The 19291-nt window shown below is 37.5% G+C and overlaps 1 protein-coding gene across 2 annotated transcripts in view; it reads left to right on the top strand.

The window, feature by feature from the left end:
* LOC127423457 (pre-B-cell leukemia transcription factor 3-like) overlaps positions 1-18792 on the top strand; it is a 75837-nt gene extending 57045 nt beyond the window's left edge. Inside the window, exons 6-11 of one of the 2 annotated variants that reach the window (XM_051667773.1) lie at positions 81-110; positions 4510-4675; positions 5171-5248; positions 5349-5461; positions 7092-7181; positions 15843-18792. In XM_051667773.1, the coding sequence (XP_051523733.1) occupies positions 81-110; positions 4510-4675; positions 5171-5248; positions 5349-5461; positions 7092-7181; positions 15843-15935 (570 nt within the window). In that variant the 3' untranslated portion in view covers positions 15936-18792. The remainder of the gene's footprint in view (positions 1-80; positions 111-4509; positions 4676-5170; positions 5249-5348; positions 5462-7091; positions 7182-15842) is intronic. The other variant, XM_051667781.1, reaches the window with a different exon arrangement.
* The last annotated feature ends 499 nt before the right edge of the window (positions 18793-19291 follow it).

Raw genomic sequence — 19291 nt, 5'->3', positions numbered from 1 at the left:
GTTGTTTGTGTAATGGGTATGTGTGGGGGTGTACAGGAAGTCGTTACTGTAAAAAAAGCCCCTTCTTTTTGTGCCCTCAGGGGAAGGGAAGCACCATCACTGTGTCACAGGTATGTCACTAAACATTCGTCTGTCCGCTGTGTTGTCTGTCGATGTTGGTTGCAGTGGCAGCCATGTCTCAGTGTCTCAAAACCGATTTATTGACAAGCTAGCTGCATTTACACTGCAAGGCCTAATGCACAGACCAAGTGTTTACATTCTTTTTAGACATAACCGAGTGCCCCTATCAGTGGATCACACAAGTAAATGGTTTCACTGTGCGCTGTTATGTGGGCTCACACGGATATTGGCGTGCAATGCATGGCTAAGTTGAAGGGCACAGTTTCGTCCCTCTTTGGAGCTCATAACTAAATAAACAGGCAGCTACGAGAAAGAGTTGATAGATAATTTTACAAGCAGATGTGAGGGACATCAACATTTCTAGAATTATTAAAAGCTAAATATCACTGGCAAAAAATATTTCTTTTATCTTAATTATATTTGTCTTGTTTTGCAGTGAGAATATCGTAACATCCATATGACATTATAAACCTTGTGTAAAAAGTATTCTTGAAATAAGATTTTTTTAATTTATTTTTATCCCATTGGGAAAGTTTTTTTCTTGTTGTAAGCGTCTTTGTTGTAACAAAGTTTAATGAAACAATTTGCCAATGGAGTAAGAAAAATAAAGTTAATTCATGAAATATTCTCAAATAGCCTTATTTTAATATTGGGACCCATTTTATATTAGGTGTCTTAACTGCTATGTACTTAAGCATTTGATACTAGAGGATGACCGATAGTGGATTTTGCCAATACAATAACTAAGATGGTGGAAAAGGCTGATAACAGATTAATCGGCCGATAGTTTTTTAAAATCAATATATAGAATGATAAAAACAATTCTTAGTCTTTCCTTACTATGAAGGGTACAGATGCTACAAGAGTCCAAAATTAATACAATCCCAAAAGCAGTTTATTGTGCAACCAAAATCTCAATAATAACTAGAAAAATTAAGATTTGGTGCATTACGGGGGACTTTCAACTTTAAACAAGTCCGAAATCTACCAGAGACTCTTATTTTAAAATGACAAAAAGAAGACCTGGCAAATTTACAATGCTCTATATGTAAGTATTCACAAATTACGCTTTTTATAGCCTATATATTCACCAGATGAGAGTTTATATGCATATATTTAACCAGACAAGGTTTATTGATGAGGAATTTAAAAAAAATGAGTAAAAAAAGAATCTATTGGCAGAGATGTTTGCCAATAACCGATAGTTCCTGAAAGCAACTATCAGCACAGATTAATCGGTAAAACCGATATATCGGTTTACCTCTATTTGATACAATGCACTTATGTACATACGTGTTATTGCATATTACTTACATTTAAGTACCTGCATTTAATCACATCTGTAGTTACACTGTTAACCTTAACCCCTAATACTAAACCTAGCCCTACCCTAACTCTAGACCCTAATCTAAACACTAAGCCTAAACCTACCCGTACCTCAACCTCAGCAGCAGAAATTGTTAATCTTGTGAGAATTTTGCAGAACAGCATGTTGTTACACAATAAGTATATTGTATCATATGTATTTTAATGTTAGTACATAGTAGTTAAAAACACAAAATATGAAGTGGGACCTAATTTTGCTTCTCAAGTTAATGTAACTTATTTTAACAAGTTCATATTAACTTGTTAAAATCACACTGATCATATTAATTACTCTCCTTCTAATCTCTCATTTGCCAATGTTGGCACATGTGTAATCCCTCTGTGATTCACACAAAAGAATTTCCATGCATTCAGTAACTTTACCCGAGCCTATTTGTCGTGTAAGGGGGTATTCAGATCGAAAGGTTCTTGCTCAGCGAGATGCATGACACAGCACAACAAATAGAACAGAAAGCAAGTGTCTCGAGACACATTTTTTTAATGTCTTTTTTTATCCCCTTTTCCTCCCAATTTGGAATGACCAATTCCCACTACTTAGCAGGTCCTCACGGTGGCGCGTTTACTGACCTCAATCTGGTTGGCGGAGGACAAGTCTCAGTTGCCTCCGCTTCTGAGACAGTCAGTCCGCGTGTCTTATCACGTGGCTCTTTGTGCATGACACCGTGGAGACTCACAGCATGTGGAGGCTCATGCTACTCTCCACGATCCACGCACAACTTAACACGCGCCCCACTGAGAGAGAGAACCACTAATCACGACCACGAGGAGGTTACCCCATGTGACTCTACCCTCCCTAGCAACTGGGCCAATTTGGTTGCTTAGGAGGCCTGGCTGGAGTCACTCAGCACGCCCTGGATTCGAACTCGCGATTCCAGGGGTAGTAGTCAGCGTCAATACTCGCTGAGATACCCAGGCCACTCGAGACACATTTTTAACTTGACAGGGCATCTAAAAATCACAGCATTCCTACACGAGACTGAAAAAATATCGAGACGTGGCCCAACAGTCAAAGACTGCTGTCTTGTGCATGTTTACATAAACTATTTAAAAAAAGGACATATGAATGCAAAGATAAGTTTGTTGTGAACAGCCCCTAAAAATTTGGAAAATGCCAATTAAGAGGAGAATCAGAAAGTTGATGAAGTTTAGGTGACCAAATATCAGCTACATTTTGGATTTAGACCCACATTTGAAAGATGCCAAAAATTCAATCTCATATGCATTTTTGCTTTTTAAACTCATGCAGCAAGATCTGTGCCAGATGTCTGTGAAGAAATGGAATTGGTTGACACTGTAAATGCAGCCATATAGTCATTTATCAAGTGCATTACATTGGCCTGTAATGGACAGACTAGAATTATTCTGTACAAACTGCAAGGGGACTGGTAGCATTTCTGCAGGAATAAGACAGCGCAATTAATTTCTTAACAACACACACAGACACACACTCCAACCATACACACTTTAACACACCATTGGGGACAGTTACATGCTATTTTGGATTCTTTCTTCTGACTGTCTTTTATTGGATGCTGAGGTTCTGATTATCAGCTGAGCTTTATTGTATCTCTTGAACTATTTAGCCTCCCATTGAAGGGATAGTTTAAAGGGATAGTTCACCCAAAAAGGCTTGGAACAAGATGAGGGTGAGTAAATAATGACAGAATTTTAATTTTTGGGTGAACTTTCCCTTTTTAATTTAAAAAGTGTAACGCGTTAATTTTTCTTAATTGCGAATAACGCATTTACCGTTAATACAGCATAAATACTGGTGAATGAATTAATTCATGAATGAATGTTACATTTATATAGCACTTTTTTGACACTACACTCAAAGTGCTTTACACAGTGAACAGGGGACTCTCCTCAACCACCACCAGTGTGCAGAATCCACCTGGATGATGCAACAGCAGCCATAGTGCACCAGTACACTCACCAGCTATTGGTGGAGAGGAGAGAGTAGAGTGATGTAGCCAATTCATGGATGGGGATTATTAGGAGGTCATGATTGAGAAGGGCCAATGAGGGGAATTTGGCCAGGACACCAAGGTTACACACCTACTCTTTACAAGAAGTACCCTGGGATTTTTAATGACCACAGAGAGTATGGACCTCAGTTTAAGATCTCATCCGAAGGATGGTGCCTTTTTACAGTATAGTGTCCCCGTCACTATACTGGGACATTAGGACCCACACAGACTGCAGGGTGAGCACCCCCTGCTGGCCTCTCTAATACCTCTTCCAGCAGCAACCTTAGTTTTCCCCAGGAGGTCTCTCATCCAGGTACTGATCAGGCTCAAACCTGCTTAGCTTCAGTGGGCAACCAGTCTTGAGCTACAGGGTGATATGGCTGCTTATTGCATGAAGGGCGGAACCTTTGTAATGTGTGCCCGGAATCATTACACTGAGGCACACAACACAGCACCAGAGCCCTTCTACCAAGGAGAGCCTACAAGCTGTGCAACCTATGTGGGGACTAGTTCTTTCAGTTAGTCAAACTTCCACTTAGACTTTGGGAAACGTTTAATGTTACTTGAATTTATGATATTTTAGTGCATTGCCTTTATATTGTGGAAGGCTTTGTTTGGAAAATGTTAATAAAGCATTATATTGCTACATTTTGTTTTGTTTTCTTTCCTAAGATATACATAAATTAATTTCAACAAGAAAAGAAGTATAGTGTCAAAATTCAGCACTTTTAAAATCTGCGATTAATCGCGATTAACTACAGAAAGTTGTGTGATTAATCATGATTAAAAATTGTAATCGACTGACAGCTCTCTCTCTATATATATTTATACAATGTACAGTATATATTATTTTATTTATTAAGTACATTTGTAAGTATACATAATGGTGGTATTTGTCGTATTGATTTTTTTATGTTGATTTTAATTTAAAAAACGTACTATAATGAGAATTCGATTTTTTTTTCATGTGAAATATGACCCAGATTTATCTTCGTGAGATTCACCTGCATATGCTTATCTTTCACTCTCACAGGTGTCTAACTGGTTTGGTAATAAACGTATTCGCTACAAGAAGAACATCGGTAAATTCCAGGAAGAGGCAAATCTGTACGCCGCTAAGACAGCAGTAACGGCAGCTCATGCTGTGGCCGCCGTGGTACAAAACAGCCAGAACAATTCGCCTACCACAGCCAACTCTGGTAAACACACACACACACACAACACAATGCAAACATTTTATGATGTACAGCCTCCAATGCTTACACTATAGCTTATTTATAAATATAATCACAATATTTTTCAGAAAGAATTGTGGGTAAAAATAAAAGATATGCTATGATATATAAATGGCTTTAGTACAATGACAATAAAAGATATGCTATGATATATAAATGGCTTTAGTACAATGACAATATAAAAGCCAATTATTTAATATCACACTTACTATTTTTTATCACATAATATAAATGGGTCTTTATACATGGAAATTCATAACTGCCTTTATATCTTTTTTTAGTCATATTTGGGCTTTCTCTGCATCAACATTTTTTTTATTATTTAATTATGGCTTATTTTACAGCAGGGAAACATAAGCTTTTGAAAAACAATAATCCATGCATGCTCAGAGTAAATTGTGTAAATTAGGTTTTGTCCTGTTCCACAGCTAAAACGTCTACCATTTTTTTCCACTATAGGGTTTCAGATGAAAGACGAACATTTTCAATTAGACGCAACAGAAGACAAAAGCAATCTGTTAAACAACATGTTCACTGGTATAGCAAATTCAACACTCCCTCTGTCCTCCACTGTTCAGTCTATGCTGTCAGACTCACTGTTTCTGCTCATTTCTTCTCATCTCTCTGCCCTCCGTAGGTTCCTCGGGTTCATATAGTTTGTCATGTTCTGGAGATATGTTCATGAGTTTGCCCAGTCTGAATGGAAACTCATACCAGCTGGCCCAGATCCCCAGTACAGGACAGACACCGGTATAAACACAAGAGCTGAGGGCATGAATCAGTGAGCAAAAGTAGCAAGTGCACAATTCATCAGTGTTTTATGGTCTTTCATTAAAAGGGGGTGCTATATTGCAAAGTAGGTTTACACTTAAAAAGTTAAAGTCCCCGGACACGTAAAGGCAAACTGTATGTGGCCATTTGAAAGCTTATAATCTGAACTTTTCATAGAATACCATCACTTTTGCATTTATGGTTCATAAAATAACAAAATAAGGCCTGAAAACATTTGTGTTGCAAATGAGCAGAAGAAATAATATGAATATAAAATTCTTTCACATAGCACTTAATTAGACAAGTCATATATCAAATGAAAGCTCTCATTCTCAGGAATGCAACTGTAGAGTTTATTTTATTTTTTACAGTTTGAAAGATTTTCAAAAGAATCACAAAATGAAATATGATTTCTGAAAGACATCCAATACAAATGTCTCATTTATGTGCCGATCACTGCTGCTGTAAGCCCCAAGTAGCCACAGACTTTATATCTGTTTTTATCTTAGGCAGTTGTATTAAAAAAAATAGCCATTTTTACTTGTCAGTGAGCTTGCTTGGCTGAATGTTAAATCTTAGATGTCCAGAACAATATATGCTTCCCAGCAGGAAAAGCATGCTAAACAAATCATCAGACAAATATGTTAACGACTATTGATGAAATGTTATATATCAGCGCAGCCTTCTCTAATTAAGCTTCTAGTCCACTCAGAGGCCAAGATATTCGATGTAACAATGAGTGTGGTACATCAACTGAAAATTAGACTGAATGTCTATGGACAAGCACATCTGTGAGGGCTGAGATGCATTAGAGCACCACCACTACCTCAGATCGGCATATGGTTATGGAAGGTGATAGAGGAAAAATATTTTTCCTAGTCCTTGCTGCCATTTAGTGGGATGAAATAAGACTTTTTGCAGGGAGATGGAGTGAACAGAAGAGATCAATATTTTGCAATTAGTGCACAGTATGTGAGAAGCTTTTACATTTGAGTGTGAAAAATTGCAGGCATCTCTTTTACCACCGGCTTTCCTTGGGTGCTAATAGTGCAGTGTAAATGTAAATTGCGTAATATTTTTGAATGACGCACAAACTATAATGAGCCTAATTTACATATAAACAATGACAGTGACTTTGTTTAAATACTGAAGACGCAGCGCTATTTCAGCATTGATTGCACCTGCTTAAACTGGATTGCAGGTGTCAAGTAAATAAGACGCATTTTTTTGTGCTGAAATACCATGTGCAAAAGTGGTGCAACTCTTTAGAGAATTTGCCCCTGTAATTTATACCTTTAGGCTTCTTTGAGTTCACCTAAAAATTATGAAAATAAGGAGTAAGAGTAAATTGTTGTCCTAGGAGATCTCGGCTAGTGGAAGAGAGTTGATGATAGGTTAAAACTAATCATGGGTGTGGTTTGGACGTGCTGTTCTTTGTTTATTGTCCTCAACAAACTCATTTTAAAATGACACCACGTGTAGTATAAACACAGGCTTTGTTTGCCTAGGGTGCTTTAGTTCGTTCAGGAGAAAAAGTCTGGCTTCATCCAGTTGTATAAATTAGGCTTTACACTAACTTTGTCTATCTGTCCTCTCTCTCTCTTTGCAGGGCGACTCCATACGGCACACCATTGGCCAGCCGTTGGGTTACAGCGATGGTCTGCGAGGAAACCCACTTTACAGCCCTCATAGCTTGAATGTAAGTTTAAGGGACCAAAAATGTTATGTTATTCGGAAAACCGCATTCACACCGACCAAATGAACTGTCAATTGGAACCAGGTGTGTACCAAAAGCTCTAATGTTAAAGTTAAAGCACCCATGAATTCAAATAATATATGCCACACATTTGCAATATGCACTACGCACACTTTCTCATGTGGTGTTTAAAGGGCATCCTGGACTCATTCAGAAGATGTCGGTATGATCAAACCGTCACTCCACGAGACCGCGCAAAGACGACGCCAGAGATTAAGTCTGGGAGGGTTGATGGCATTTCTGTGAAAAGGCAAAGATGAATGTATGGATTCATATTCATATTCACACGCACACACAGGGCCATTTGCCAGGATGGGAAGCAAATGCGTTCCATTTCCATTTTGCGAAATGCATCTAATAACAAAATGACACGCAACGCTCTTGACAATATAAATCTGTCTTCTTACTGAACCACGCTCTCTCTCTCTCTTTTTCTCGGAGCGAATTTGCAGTCCATTTTCTTATCACGATAATAAAATATGAAAATGGAATTGCCTGCAGCTTTGTACAGATGTGAATCGCGTCTTCCTATATGAGCTTTGATAAAACAAGCTTTTTAATGGAGTCGATCGGGAGTAACGGCTTTAAAGGTTTGTTTATCTGTTGAGGCAGCTAAAGCAGGGGAAAAAAGCCATTCGGACTCTGTAATACTGTTGTCAGGGGAAAATAATCATCCACAGCAATGTCACAAGGAGGCTGTTAAGATGTCATAGTCATTTAATTATCGTTTGGTCATTCATACAGTGGGCCAAAAAAGATTTGGGCTCTATATTTACTGAGTAATCCATAATTTTTTAGAGAGGGCTCAAAATTAAAATTTTTGCTTATGGTTTGGAGCAAAACTACAGGTCAAAAAATAACCCTAGAATGGTGACAGCATCATTATTTGATTTAATTAAATAATACAGACACTTTTAAAGGGGTCATGGCATGAGGAATAACATTTTCCTAGATCTCACAACAACACATGGATGCCTACTTTACCTTTAATCACTTCCGTAGCCCCACCCAGCAGTGAGATGGCAAGAAGAGAGAGTAGGTCATTCAAGAGCAGAGAGCCAATCAGAACAGTGGGCGTGTACTGTCAAGTCTTAAAGGAGAAGTAGCACCAAAACCAAGCGTTTTTGACAGAGGGTCAGAATGAGAGAGGAAAACTATAATTTTTTACAAATATATTACTGTTTTTTGTGCAACAAAAAAAAAAACAAACAAACAAAAAAAAACAACTATACTTGCTGTATATTACAAGTGAACCTCAAGGAACATGTCATGACCCCTTTAAGGCAGAAAAAGAATAATAAGTACAAATAGAGTGAAGTTTCAGCATCTTTGGTGTTTGGACCCCTAATGATGCATTCCAGAGCTTTGCAGATGTACATTTCTGAAATCCAAAAACTACACTTATTCTTAATAATAGTGTATTTTACTACCACACCTGGAGCCACAAGTTCAAATCCAGGGCATGCTGAGTGACTCCAGCCAGGCCTCCTAAGCTACCAAATTGGCCCGGTTGCTAGGGAGGGTTGAGTCACATGGGGTAACCTCCTCGTGGTCGCTATAATGTGGTTCTCGCTCTCGGTGGGGTGCGTGGTGAGTTTTGCGTGGATGCCGCGGAGAATGGCATGAAGCCTCCACACGCACTACGTCTTCGCGGTAACATGCTCAACAAGCCACGTGATAAGATGTGATTGACGGTTTCAGACGCGGAGGCAATTGAGATTCATGCTCTGCCACCCGAATTGAGGCGAGTCACTACGCCACCATGAGGATTTAGAGCGCATTGGAAATTGGGCATTCCAGATTGGGGAGAAAAAGGGAAGAAAATCCAAAAAAATAATACAAATAAATAAATAATAGTGCATTTTTCGAGATTTGACATTATTTTTATGTAGTTAAGTTCAATAGAATTTGTACTTCAGACATTTTTTTGTTGGACAAGAAAAAAAACTAGCTTTATGTAATTTAACAAACATTTGCTTTTTGACCACTAAAAATGGGTCAAATGTACCACTTTTCACATTGATAGCCCCATTTCTCTGGGATTTAATCAAATAGGGCCATAAAAATTTAGATAAATAAGGTTGTCTGAGGTGATACATTTTAAATATTTAAAAATCTAATTTAAAACACGTGTCAAGTTTTTAGACATGTAATCTTTAAGTGCATGTTGTTTCTACACATTTTTGAAAAGCATTTACAGCATTTTCTACAAAAAACTTTTTATTTAATGACAAAAAATGTCATGTTGTGTAACCATCAAGTAAAAAGTATTAAAATAGTTTACTTGAATACATAAGAGTGTACGCAACTTAATTAATTTCAAAAAAGTTTTTAAAAGACTTGTTTCAAGGTAATTTTGTTTTTTACAAATATCATGAAGTTTTAAGTCAATAATATCAAGACATTTTCTCATGGTTACACCAAATGATCTGAACAAATATTGACATTTAATGATAAGTCAAAATAATGATTTGTTTTTAAAACTTCTTGCAGGTCTAAAGAGGTCTTCTCTGTTAGTCGCATGACAACAAAATTGCTACTTACATGTTGGTTGCACCACATGACTTTGAATTGGTGGCACTACTCATGCCAACATTTATTTTTCAAGAATCTCAGAGATTTATTTTTTTTTTCCTCTGGACGGTTGCACCACATGACAGTTTTTTACTTTAAGCCCCAGAAAAAATATCAAAATGACTTTAAACTCAGTAATTGAAAACATGTTCATCATAGAAGAGGTGTATTCAAGAAATTGTTTTGTGTGATTTGCGTTTGTAAACGTATTTTTGTATAATTTATTAGACGTGGACAAAAACAATTAGCATCATGTCATTGACCCTTATACCAAAAGAAAGTTTTTTTCAGAACAAAAATCTAAATAATTAATATTCTTTATAATTTTTTATAAATATATTAATTTTATTTTATCTATACTTCTGAAGTTATAGGCTCTCAAAACACAAAAAAGTGCTTTTTCCCATTTTTGGACATTTGCATATAATGCAACAAGGGGTGCCTAAGTCAACTGATTTTAGTAATAGACCTACTTACTGTATCTCTGTTTAAAAATAACATAATGATGTTGCCACCTTTCTAAGATAATTTTTTGACCTGTAATTTTGCTCCAAAATTAAAGTGGTAAATTGTCATTTTGACAAAATGGCATTTCATTTTTTGGCTTTTATCTTCATTTATGTATTTGATTCACCCATAAAAACTGAGCCGGGTACTTCTGGTTACGGAGGTCTAATTCATTTTCGTTGTAAAACGCATTGATTTTGTAACACTTACACCTCTCATCCACACATTACAGCTTCAATATCTGTCACAGCATAATTTTCAGTAAAGCTGCTTTGAACAGTGTTTTGTGAAAAGCACTATACAAATAACTTGACACTAGAATGGTGTTTTGGAGACTTTCAAAAACACTCTCCATAACCACATACTTTGGAAAAGGATGATGTTAGGAAGCTGAAAATATATTTTTCATATGGATTAGACTGGAGGTGGTCTGAGTTGACTCGGAATGACCTTAAAACAATAGCTGTATTGTTCAATATTGAAACAAAATGTGTTGACACTTTCTTGTTATTAAAATTTTTTATTGATTCCAGTCACAGATTAAATAAACATGACAGAAAATACAGAATCAAATTATATGAATTTAAAATTAAATTGAATTAAAATTAAAATTAAAATAAATTAATAATGACACATAAACAAACAATAAACATTTAACATTGTCTATCTCCCTCTACTGTCTCCCCCCGAGAGCCCTCCAAAAAGTCAAAATAACTGCCCCATTTTTTATTAAATAAATCCATGTTGCCCAGCCTTCTAAATATCATCCCCTCAAATGCCGCCACCCTGCCCAGCTCTGTGCACCACTCCCGAAACGAGGGCGCTCCAGCCAAATTCCATCCCCTAAGGATGACCTGTCTTCCGATCATAACACCAGCCAGGACCCAATTATTTATGTACCCATCCCCTATATTAATAACTGTCCCATTGCCTAAAATACAGAGTCTGGGGCAAAATGAAATTTGAGTGCCCAATACATCACACATAAAACTCTGAACCCTCAACCAAAATTCTTGGATCTTAACACACCACCAAAAAACATGGGTTGTGTCCCCATCTTCTGATTGGCATTGCCAGCAGGTGGGTGTGTCTTTGAGACCAAGCCTATACAATCTAGAGGGGGTCCATTGGAATTGATGTTAAATCTTAAATTGCATCAGATGCACCCTTGCATCTCTAGATGTAGATTTGATGTTTTTTAGAATCCCAGCTCACACTCCCTCTCCAATACCAAGTTTAAATCTTTCTCCCATAATCTCGAGAGAAGCTCCGTCCCCCAGACTCTAAATTAACAGGGAGTAATACACTGATGCCTCATGACCTTTTCCAAAAGCAGTAATCACCACTCCCAGAGTATCTGCCACTTTAGGTGGGTGTATGCCAAAAATAGAACAGAGCAGGTGGCGCTGCTGTAAATACCTAAAGAACTGAGATCTGGGAATCCTAAAATGTTGAACCATACTTTCAAAAGATCTCAACACTCCACTCTCATATAGGTCACAGAGCATATTAACCTCCCTCACAATCCACTCTGACCAGCAGAAAGGGGACTTATTAATACATAATTTTGGGTTCAGCCATATGCTCGAGGCAACATTTAAATAAATGTCCGAATTAAACACTCTGGACACTTTTGTCCATACTGCGTGCAAATGGGAGATAACGGGGTATAACTTAACTTCTCCGGTTAGTTTAATAGAAAGGCTTTGCAATGGCAAAATAGGGGTAAGAAATTCCTGTTCAATACAAAACCAGGGAGGGGCTCTCTCAGATGGAAGTGACCAATGAGCCAAATGTCTGAGACCGAATGCATAATAATAAAACAAAATCGTGGGTAGGCCTAGCCCACCTTTGTCAGTCGGCCTGTGTAACTTATTTCAATGTAACCTGGGATGCTTACCATTCCAAATGAAAGACTTCGCTATGCTATCAAATTGCTTGAAATAAGAGAGGGGGACATCAACAGGGAGAGACTATAGCAGGTAGTTGAATTTTGGAAAACAATTCATTTTAATAACATTAACCTTCTCAATCATAGATAAATGTAATGAAGCCCACCTGCCCACATCACTTGAAAAGCTTTTTATTAAGGGGTCAAAATTAACTCTGAATAAATCACACAAATTTGCTGGGAATAAAATGCCCTAATACTTAATGCCCAGTTTGTGCCACTGGAAGGCGCCCGGCTGTAAAGCTGTTACTGGGCAGTACGCTGTCAGAGCCAAAGCTTCGGATTTAGACCAATTGACTCTGTATCCTGAGAACTTAGAAAAGGAATTAATAATTTTTTGGAGGCAAGGCATAGATCTAGTGGGGTCGGAGACAAATAATAAAATATCATCTGCGTAAAGCGAAAGCTTATGCACCATACCTCCTGCCACCACCCCTGGAAAATCATCTTCCTTTCTTATCATGGCTGCTAATGGTTCCAGAGCAAGACAGAACAATAAGGGGGAAAGAGGGCAACCCTGCCGGGTGCCCCTATCCAGAGTAAAATAATCTGAAATTAATCCATTTGTTTGTACCGCCACTACTGGGTGTCTATAAAGAACTTAATCCATCCAATAAAAGTATTCCCTAACCTGTATATTTCCAAAATCTTAAAATAATCCCATTCTACTATATCAAATGCCTTTTCGGTGTCAAGTGAGATGGCAGCGACTGGAGTCTGATTATTCGCCACTGACCACATGATATTGATGAAATGCCTAATGTTATCAGAAGAGCTGCGGCCCCCAATAAACCCCACCTGATCTATATGTACAAAAGGTCTCATAACTTAATCGGTTAGCCAAAATTTGACAATATTTTTACGTCTAGCTGGATCAGGGAAATTGGATGGTAACTCTTACACTCACTTAGATCTTTGTCCTTTTTAAGAATCATACTGATCTGGGCTTGTGTCATGGTTGGCAGAAGCTTTCCATTCTTTAATGATTCCGTATAAACTTCTAACAAAAGTGGAGCCAGTTCTGTAGCATAAGATCTAAAAAATTCAGCGGCAAAGATGTCTGGCTCCGGAGACTTGCCTATAGGCAAGGCCTTAATTACCTCACAAAGTTCCTCCAAGTTTATCTCAGAATAAGAGAATTTATTTTGCTCAGTTGTCAGTTTAAGGAGTTCTAATGGCTCCACAAAGTTTCTAATATCTTCATCAGTAGACGAAGATGTGGAACTATAAAGATCAATATAGAATTCTTTAAAGGCATTATTAATAGCAATGGCCGAGGTAAATATTTAACCACCAGCAGATTTCACTGAGGGAATGGTAGAAAAAGATTCTCTCAGCTTTATATATTTAGCCAAAAGCTTCCCTGCTTTGTCCCCTGACTCAAAGCATGACTGTCTCGCCCTGAATAGCCAAAACTCCACCTTCCGTGACAAAATAGTATTATATCTATATTTCAATCGGGTCAATTGTCTGAGGCCATCAGACGGCATTCGACGCTTCAGCTCTGCCTCTGCACTTTTAATATTCCCTTCCAACTCCACTAGTTCTCGTGCTTTGGATGTTTTGGTGAATGAGGCATACTGTGTGATCCGACCTCTAAGAACAGCCTTAAGTGCCTCCCAAGCCACGCCCACAGAAGATACTGAGGACCAGTTGGTCTCCATATAAACACTGATTTCAGCCTTTAACATTTGTTGGAATTCAGGATTTTGCAAAAGGGATACATTAAAGTGCCAACTATATGATTTATTTTTCTTTGTATGTGACAACACCTCTAAACTCACCAGGGCGTGACCTGAGACTAAGATGTTTCCAATTGAGCAATCAACAACAGATGAAATGAGGGACTTAGATAAAAAAAAAAAATCTATTCTAGAATAAATGTTATGGACTGATGAAAACATGTCCACCTCATATCTTCCCAAATTTTTCAGCTTCCTGTGGGGAAAGATGCATTTCTTGAAGAAACACTATATCATATTTCTTACGTTTAAGAAGAGAAATAACCTTCCTTCTTTTTATGGGGTGCCCCAACCCATTCACATTCCATTCCATCTGGAGAGAGACAATCCATTTGGCATTTTGACATAGAAAAAATAGATTGTTTGTCAAAAATAAAATTATATAGACCACATTCCAACATTAGTGCAACAATCAAACCCCAAACTTCCCCCCGAACCAAACAAACAGAAAAATGTGTGCATTAACCCCGTGCACGACAGCGGCAACTGCCGTCCATCCCTCTAAACTTAAACAGTCCATGTACGCCTACGAGAGACCCCGCGACAACTTTGCCGTCAGATTGCTCAAGTCTGGTGTTTCTATACAAATATAACAAACTCCAGCTGCTAGGCAGAACCAGCACAAAAAGAAACAAAAATGCGCTCAGTTTCCTCGAACGGTCAAGTGAATGTTCAGTGAGTCGGACCACTTGGCTGCAACGTGAGTACCACAAAATAACTTAGTCCATTGACTTCATGAAGCACATAGCTTGATGGGGACATGTAAATATTTTTTGGCCATCCTTAGCATCTGTTCTCAATTTGGCCGGGAACATCAGTGCAAAAGCGACCTTCCGTTGATGTAAGAGTTTCTTGCATTCCTTGAATTGATCACGTTTTTCTTTTGTCAAATTCGCAAAGTCTGGGAACAAGAAAATGCTGTGGTTCTTCCAAGAAAGCCTTCCTTTACTCCTCGCCTCGTGTAACACGAGATCTTTCTTGGATAATCTCAGAAATGTGGCCAGAATTGATCGGGGCCTGTCTACCTCAGCGGATAACGGAGCCGGAACCCTGTGAGCTTGCTCGATTTCCAGCTTATGACCTGTTATGTCAAGCAGACTCCGAAAGAGCCCATCCAGGAATTTCACCATATCCCAACCTTCTTCGTCCTCAGGAATTCCAACAATTCGGACATTATTCCGCTGGTTACGATTCTCCAAATCCTCCAACTTCTCCCAGACGCGCTCCAAATCCACCTTGGTCGCTAGCGGATTAGCAGCTAAAACCCTCTCCAATGACTCCAGATAATCGATCCATTTCTCAACATACCCCACTCTTGTAACCACCTCAGTGAATTTCGTCTCCATGGCAGTGATCGATCGATCGAATTCTTTGACATATTGTCTTCCTAGAACAGTTAAGGGTCAGAGTGTATCGAATCTCACCGGTTTATGACATAAAAAGTATTATAACTAGCAAAGTGCACAGAGCTTGCCATTCACACGTCTGAACCTCGCATGGCGTCACGTGACTCCTCCTGTTTGGACACTTTCGGAAGTAAATAAAAATAAAAATAAAAATCACATGAATGCCAACACTGAAGTCACCTTGCAAGAAATAAGATGTGTATCCAATTTATTTGCACATATGAGAGTGGCCTTGATTGGAATTGAAAATATCAGATTTACTGTGATTTTTGCTGTTCACACCATCATCCAAAGGGGGAAAAGTCTGATTTGGGCCACATTCAACTGCGGTTTGAACTGTCTTTCAAAATCCATAACAGCTAATGTTACCAATTTGACTTTTTACCTCTCAAATGTGACTTAGACTGTCTCTCTCTCTTTCTAGGGTAACAGTGGCTGGCATGATGCTATTACTCCGTCTTCTGTGACGTCTCCTATAGAAGGAGCAAACAGTGTTCACTCAGATACCTCTAACTGATCAGACCTGCTGTCTGAAGTCACTCAACTTCCAACAAAGACATTCCAAAGGAAAACCAACATCAGCCAATGACATCTGCAGCCAGAATACAGATAGAAGAGCATGATATTGGAATATAGTCTCAAAACTGCTTCCGTTTCACCCACAGTCACGGATTAGTCACAAAAAGGAAGCATGCATGATTCTTCAGTACATCACTGCAAAAATAAACCGATGTAACTGGATTAGTGGTACAAACTTTATAATTAAAACTTCAAGCAGTAACAAAGCTTTATGGGGATACCTCGATAAACATGTTTAATGTGAGGAAATATAGCAGTTTTGGTGATTATCTGTGTGAACATCTTTGAATATGTTTAAAATGTATCAGATCATTTACATTTACTTTGGATAAGTTTCTTTTCAACTTACATGCCACCAACAATGAAAAAGTGTGGAGAAACTGATTTTTCTTTTTTTTTTCTTTTTTTTTTTACTTTTAATGATTTAACCTGAGCATTAATGTTATACTGTACATCATAAATTACATTGACATCTTGGTTTTTACCAAGACTAGCAAATTAAGACATAAACACAATTTAGCAATATACTGCTGCAGAATTCAGTCATATTAGAATTTTGAAAACAGTCATCAGTACAGCTCAAGAGGGTTCCGAAGTAAAAATACCATACAAAATCTCCAAAGAGTAGCCTTAAAGGCGCTGTAAGTGATTTTAACCATTCTAGAATTTCCACAAGATGAGCAGTTGGATTAGCCACACCCCCTTTTTCCACAACCCTACACTCCAAAGATACCAAATGAGCTTTGAGAATAGCACCCTCAACTGACAACTGTTTTGAACAACATGGCATAAAATCGTATCGTCGGATGGGGGGGGGGGATTGCGAGTGGGGTGGCCAATGGGGTGGCCAGGCTTCGGTACATGGTGGCCACGGGCCACCCCCTAGCTCCGCCCCTACAGGTGAGATATCTCAGGATACTTATTTCATTAATATCTTTCAGGGAGTAGTAAAAACATTTTTTGCATACCTTTTCATGAAAAAAAAAAAAATCACTTACAGCACCTTGCAGCACCAAGTCAGTGTGATCACTACACTACCCACAATTGTGAAGCAAGATCCACCGATCAGTGAATCCGCTGCTAAGCTGCCTTCTCTCCAAAGTCGGATGTAGAATATTCCTTTGTAATCTTACACTGCTGTTTATAAAGCCATTTGATTGCCCAGTTCTTGGGAGATGGCGTATAAAGAAATAAAATGGCAATGCAGGTTTTCGACTGTCAACAAAGTTGTCTCCTGGTGTAACCAGTCCTGCTCGACCCGCTCCGAGCGGGATTTGAACTGGGGTGTCCGACATGGGAGTGGGATGCACTAATGAGGAGGCTAAAGGCTACAGCCCCTAATGTAAATCGGTAGTGCACCTTTTGAGGCTAGGGGAGTGAGGTTTATACACTGCACAGCTACCTACCAGCTGGCTACCATTACACTGGCAACCAAACTGCGGAGGACAGCAGGTGTACGATTATCAACAGAGAAGATAATTTATGATATTTACACATCTGTCTCTGCAAACATTTGCTAAACTAGTTTTGTTATCATTTAATGTAGGAACTTTGACTTATTGATGCATTTTATTTGCTTAAAAGTTCATGTTTATAATTAACTGTGCTCATTTCCTTGGATGCCACCACACGCACACAGACAAGTGACATTCTGTTACACTCTTCCAAATAGAACGTTTGAAATTCAGACTCTCCGAGTTGAATGGAACGCAGCAAGAGTCTTGCACCTTATTGCGGTCTAATTTTCAGATTTTCAAATGTTTTAATGTTGTGATTCATATTGTAGCTGGTTGGTTTGGTTCATGGATTAAAACTCTTGCAACTCTTAAAGGAATATTCCGGGCTCAATACAAGTTAAGCTCAATCGACAGTATTTGAAGCATAATGTTGAGTACCACAAAAATGTATTTAGATTTTCCCTCCTTTAAAAAAAAAAAAAAAAAAAAAAAAAAAAAAAAAAAGCAAAAATCTGGGTTCCAGTGAGGCACTTACAATGGAAGTGAATGGGGCCAATCCGTAAACGTTAAAATACTCACTGTTTCAAAAGTATAGCCACAAGAATTATTCAATATGCATATTAACATAATTTTAGTGTAATAAAATCACTTACTAACCTTTTATGAATTAAGTTATTTCCAATTTTACAACTTCATTGCCATGACGACACAACACTGCAAAGCCTGTAATCCCGGTAATTTGGTAGTCCACCGCAAAAATTACGATTTAAACAACTTTACAGCTCAAATAATACACAAGTTTTAACAGAAGAATTAATGTAATTACTTTTATCAAATTATAAGCTTCACATTTCTACCTTTAAACCCTCCAAAAAATTGGCCCCATTGACTTCCATTGTAATTATTATTATTTTATTTTTTTAAAGGAATTTTTTGGGTTTTTTTGGTAATCAACAATTGTTGTCGATTAAGCCTAACTTCTACTGAACCCAGAACTTTCCTTGAATTTTTTTTTTTTTTTTTTCACTTTTAAGCTCTATTGTGCATTTTTCTCTTAATCATTTATCAGATAATTTTATAAAACTATCTCCTACTTAACATTGAAACAGACAGAATGCAAACAAAAACAATCATTTAGGGGTAATCTGATAATGCCATTCAAGTGACTGGACATAATTACTACTAGTATAATTACTAGTATAATTACTAATATAACTACTAGTACATACTGTATTTGTACATAGTGAAAACATTTTTGTTATTCTTTTCTTACTATATATTAGCTATTTAAAAAATGTAGAATTTAAATTCGTAAATTCATAATTCATGCTCTGAATAACAGGGTATACTGATTCTTTAAGCATTGTTTGACTTTTTGATTTTGATTTTGTATTCTTCAGTTCATTTGGGTTGTTTATATTTTACAATTTGATGTAATATAAACAATTCTAATGTATGTTTAGAATTGTTTTATTTTTAACATTGTCAATCTACATTGTTTAATCAGTGTAGAATAATTTGTGTCATATTAGTTTTTGATAAAATAAATACATTGTGTTTCTGACAAAAAGTGTTTCAATAAACATTTTGAATGGAGATTTTCACCCCGTAGTTTTATAAATCTTTAAAGTGAATCATTTAAGACAGCTCAATTTTAAAAAGGCCAAATATACGGTACTGTGCAAAAGTTTTAGGCACTTGTGAAAAATGTTGCATAGTGAGGATATTTTCAAAAATAATGACATAAATAGTTTTCATTATCACTTAATGTCATACAAAGTCCAGTAAACATAAAAAAGCTAAATCAATATTCAGTGTGACCACCTTTGTCTTTAAA

Source organism: Myxocyprinus asiaticus, chromosome 3 (genome assembly GCF_019703515.2).
Source record: "Myxocyprinus asiaticus isolate MX2 ecotype Aquarium Trade chromosome 3, UBuf_Myxa_2, whole genome shotgun sequence".
Taxonomy (NCBI): domain Eukaryota; kingdom Metazoa; phylum Chordata; class Actinopteri; order Cypriniformes; family Catostomidae; genus Myxocyprinus; species Myxocyprinus asiaticus.
The sequence above is the reverse complement of the archived record's forward strand: the minus strand, read 5'-3'. Positions and strand labels throughout refer to the sequence as shown.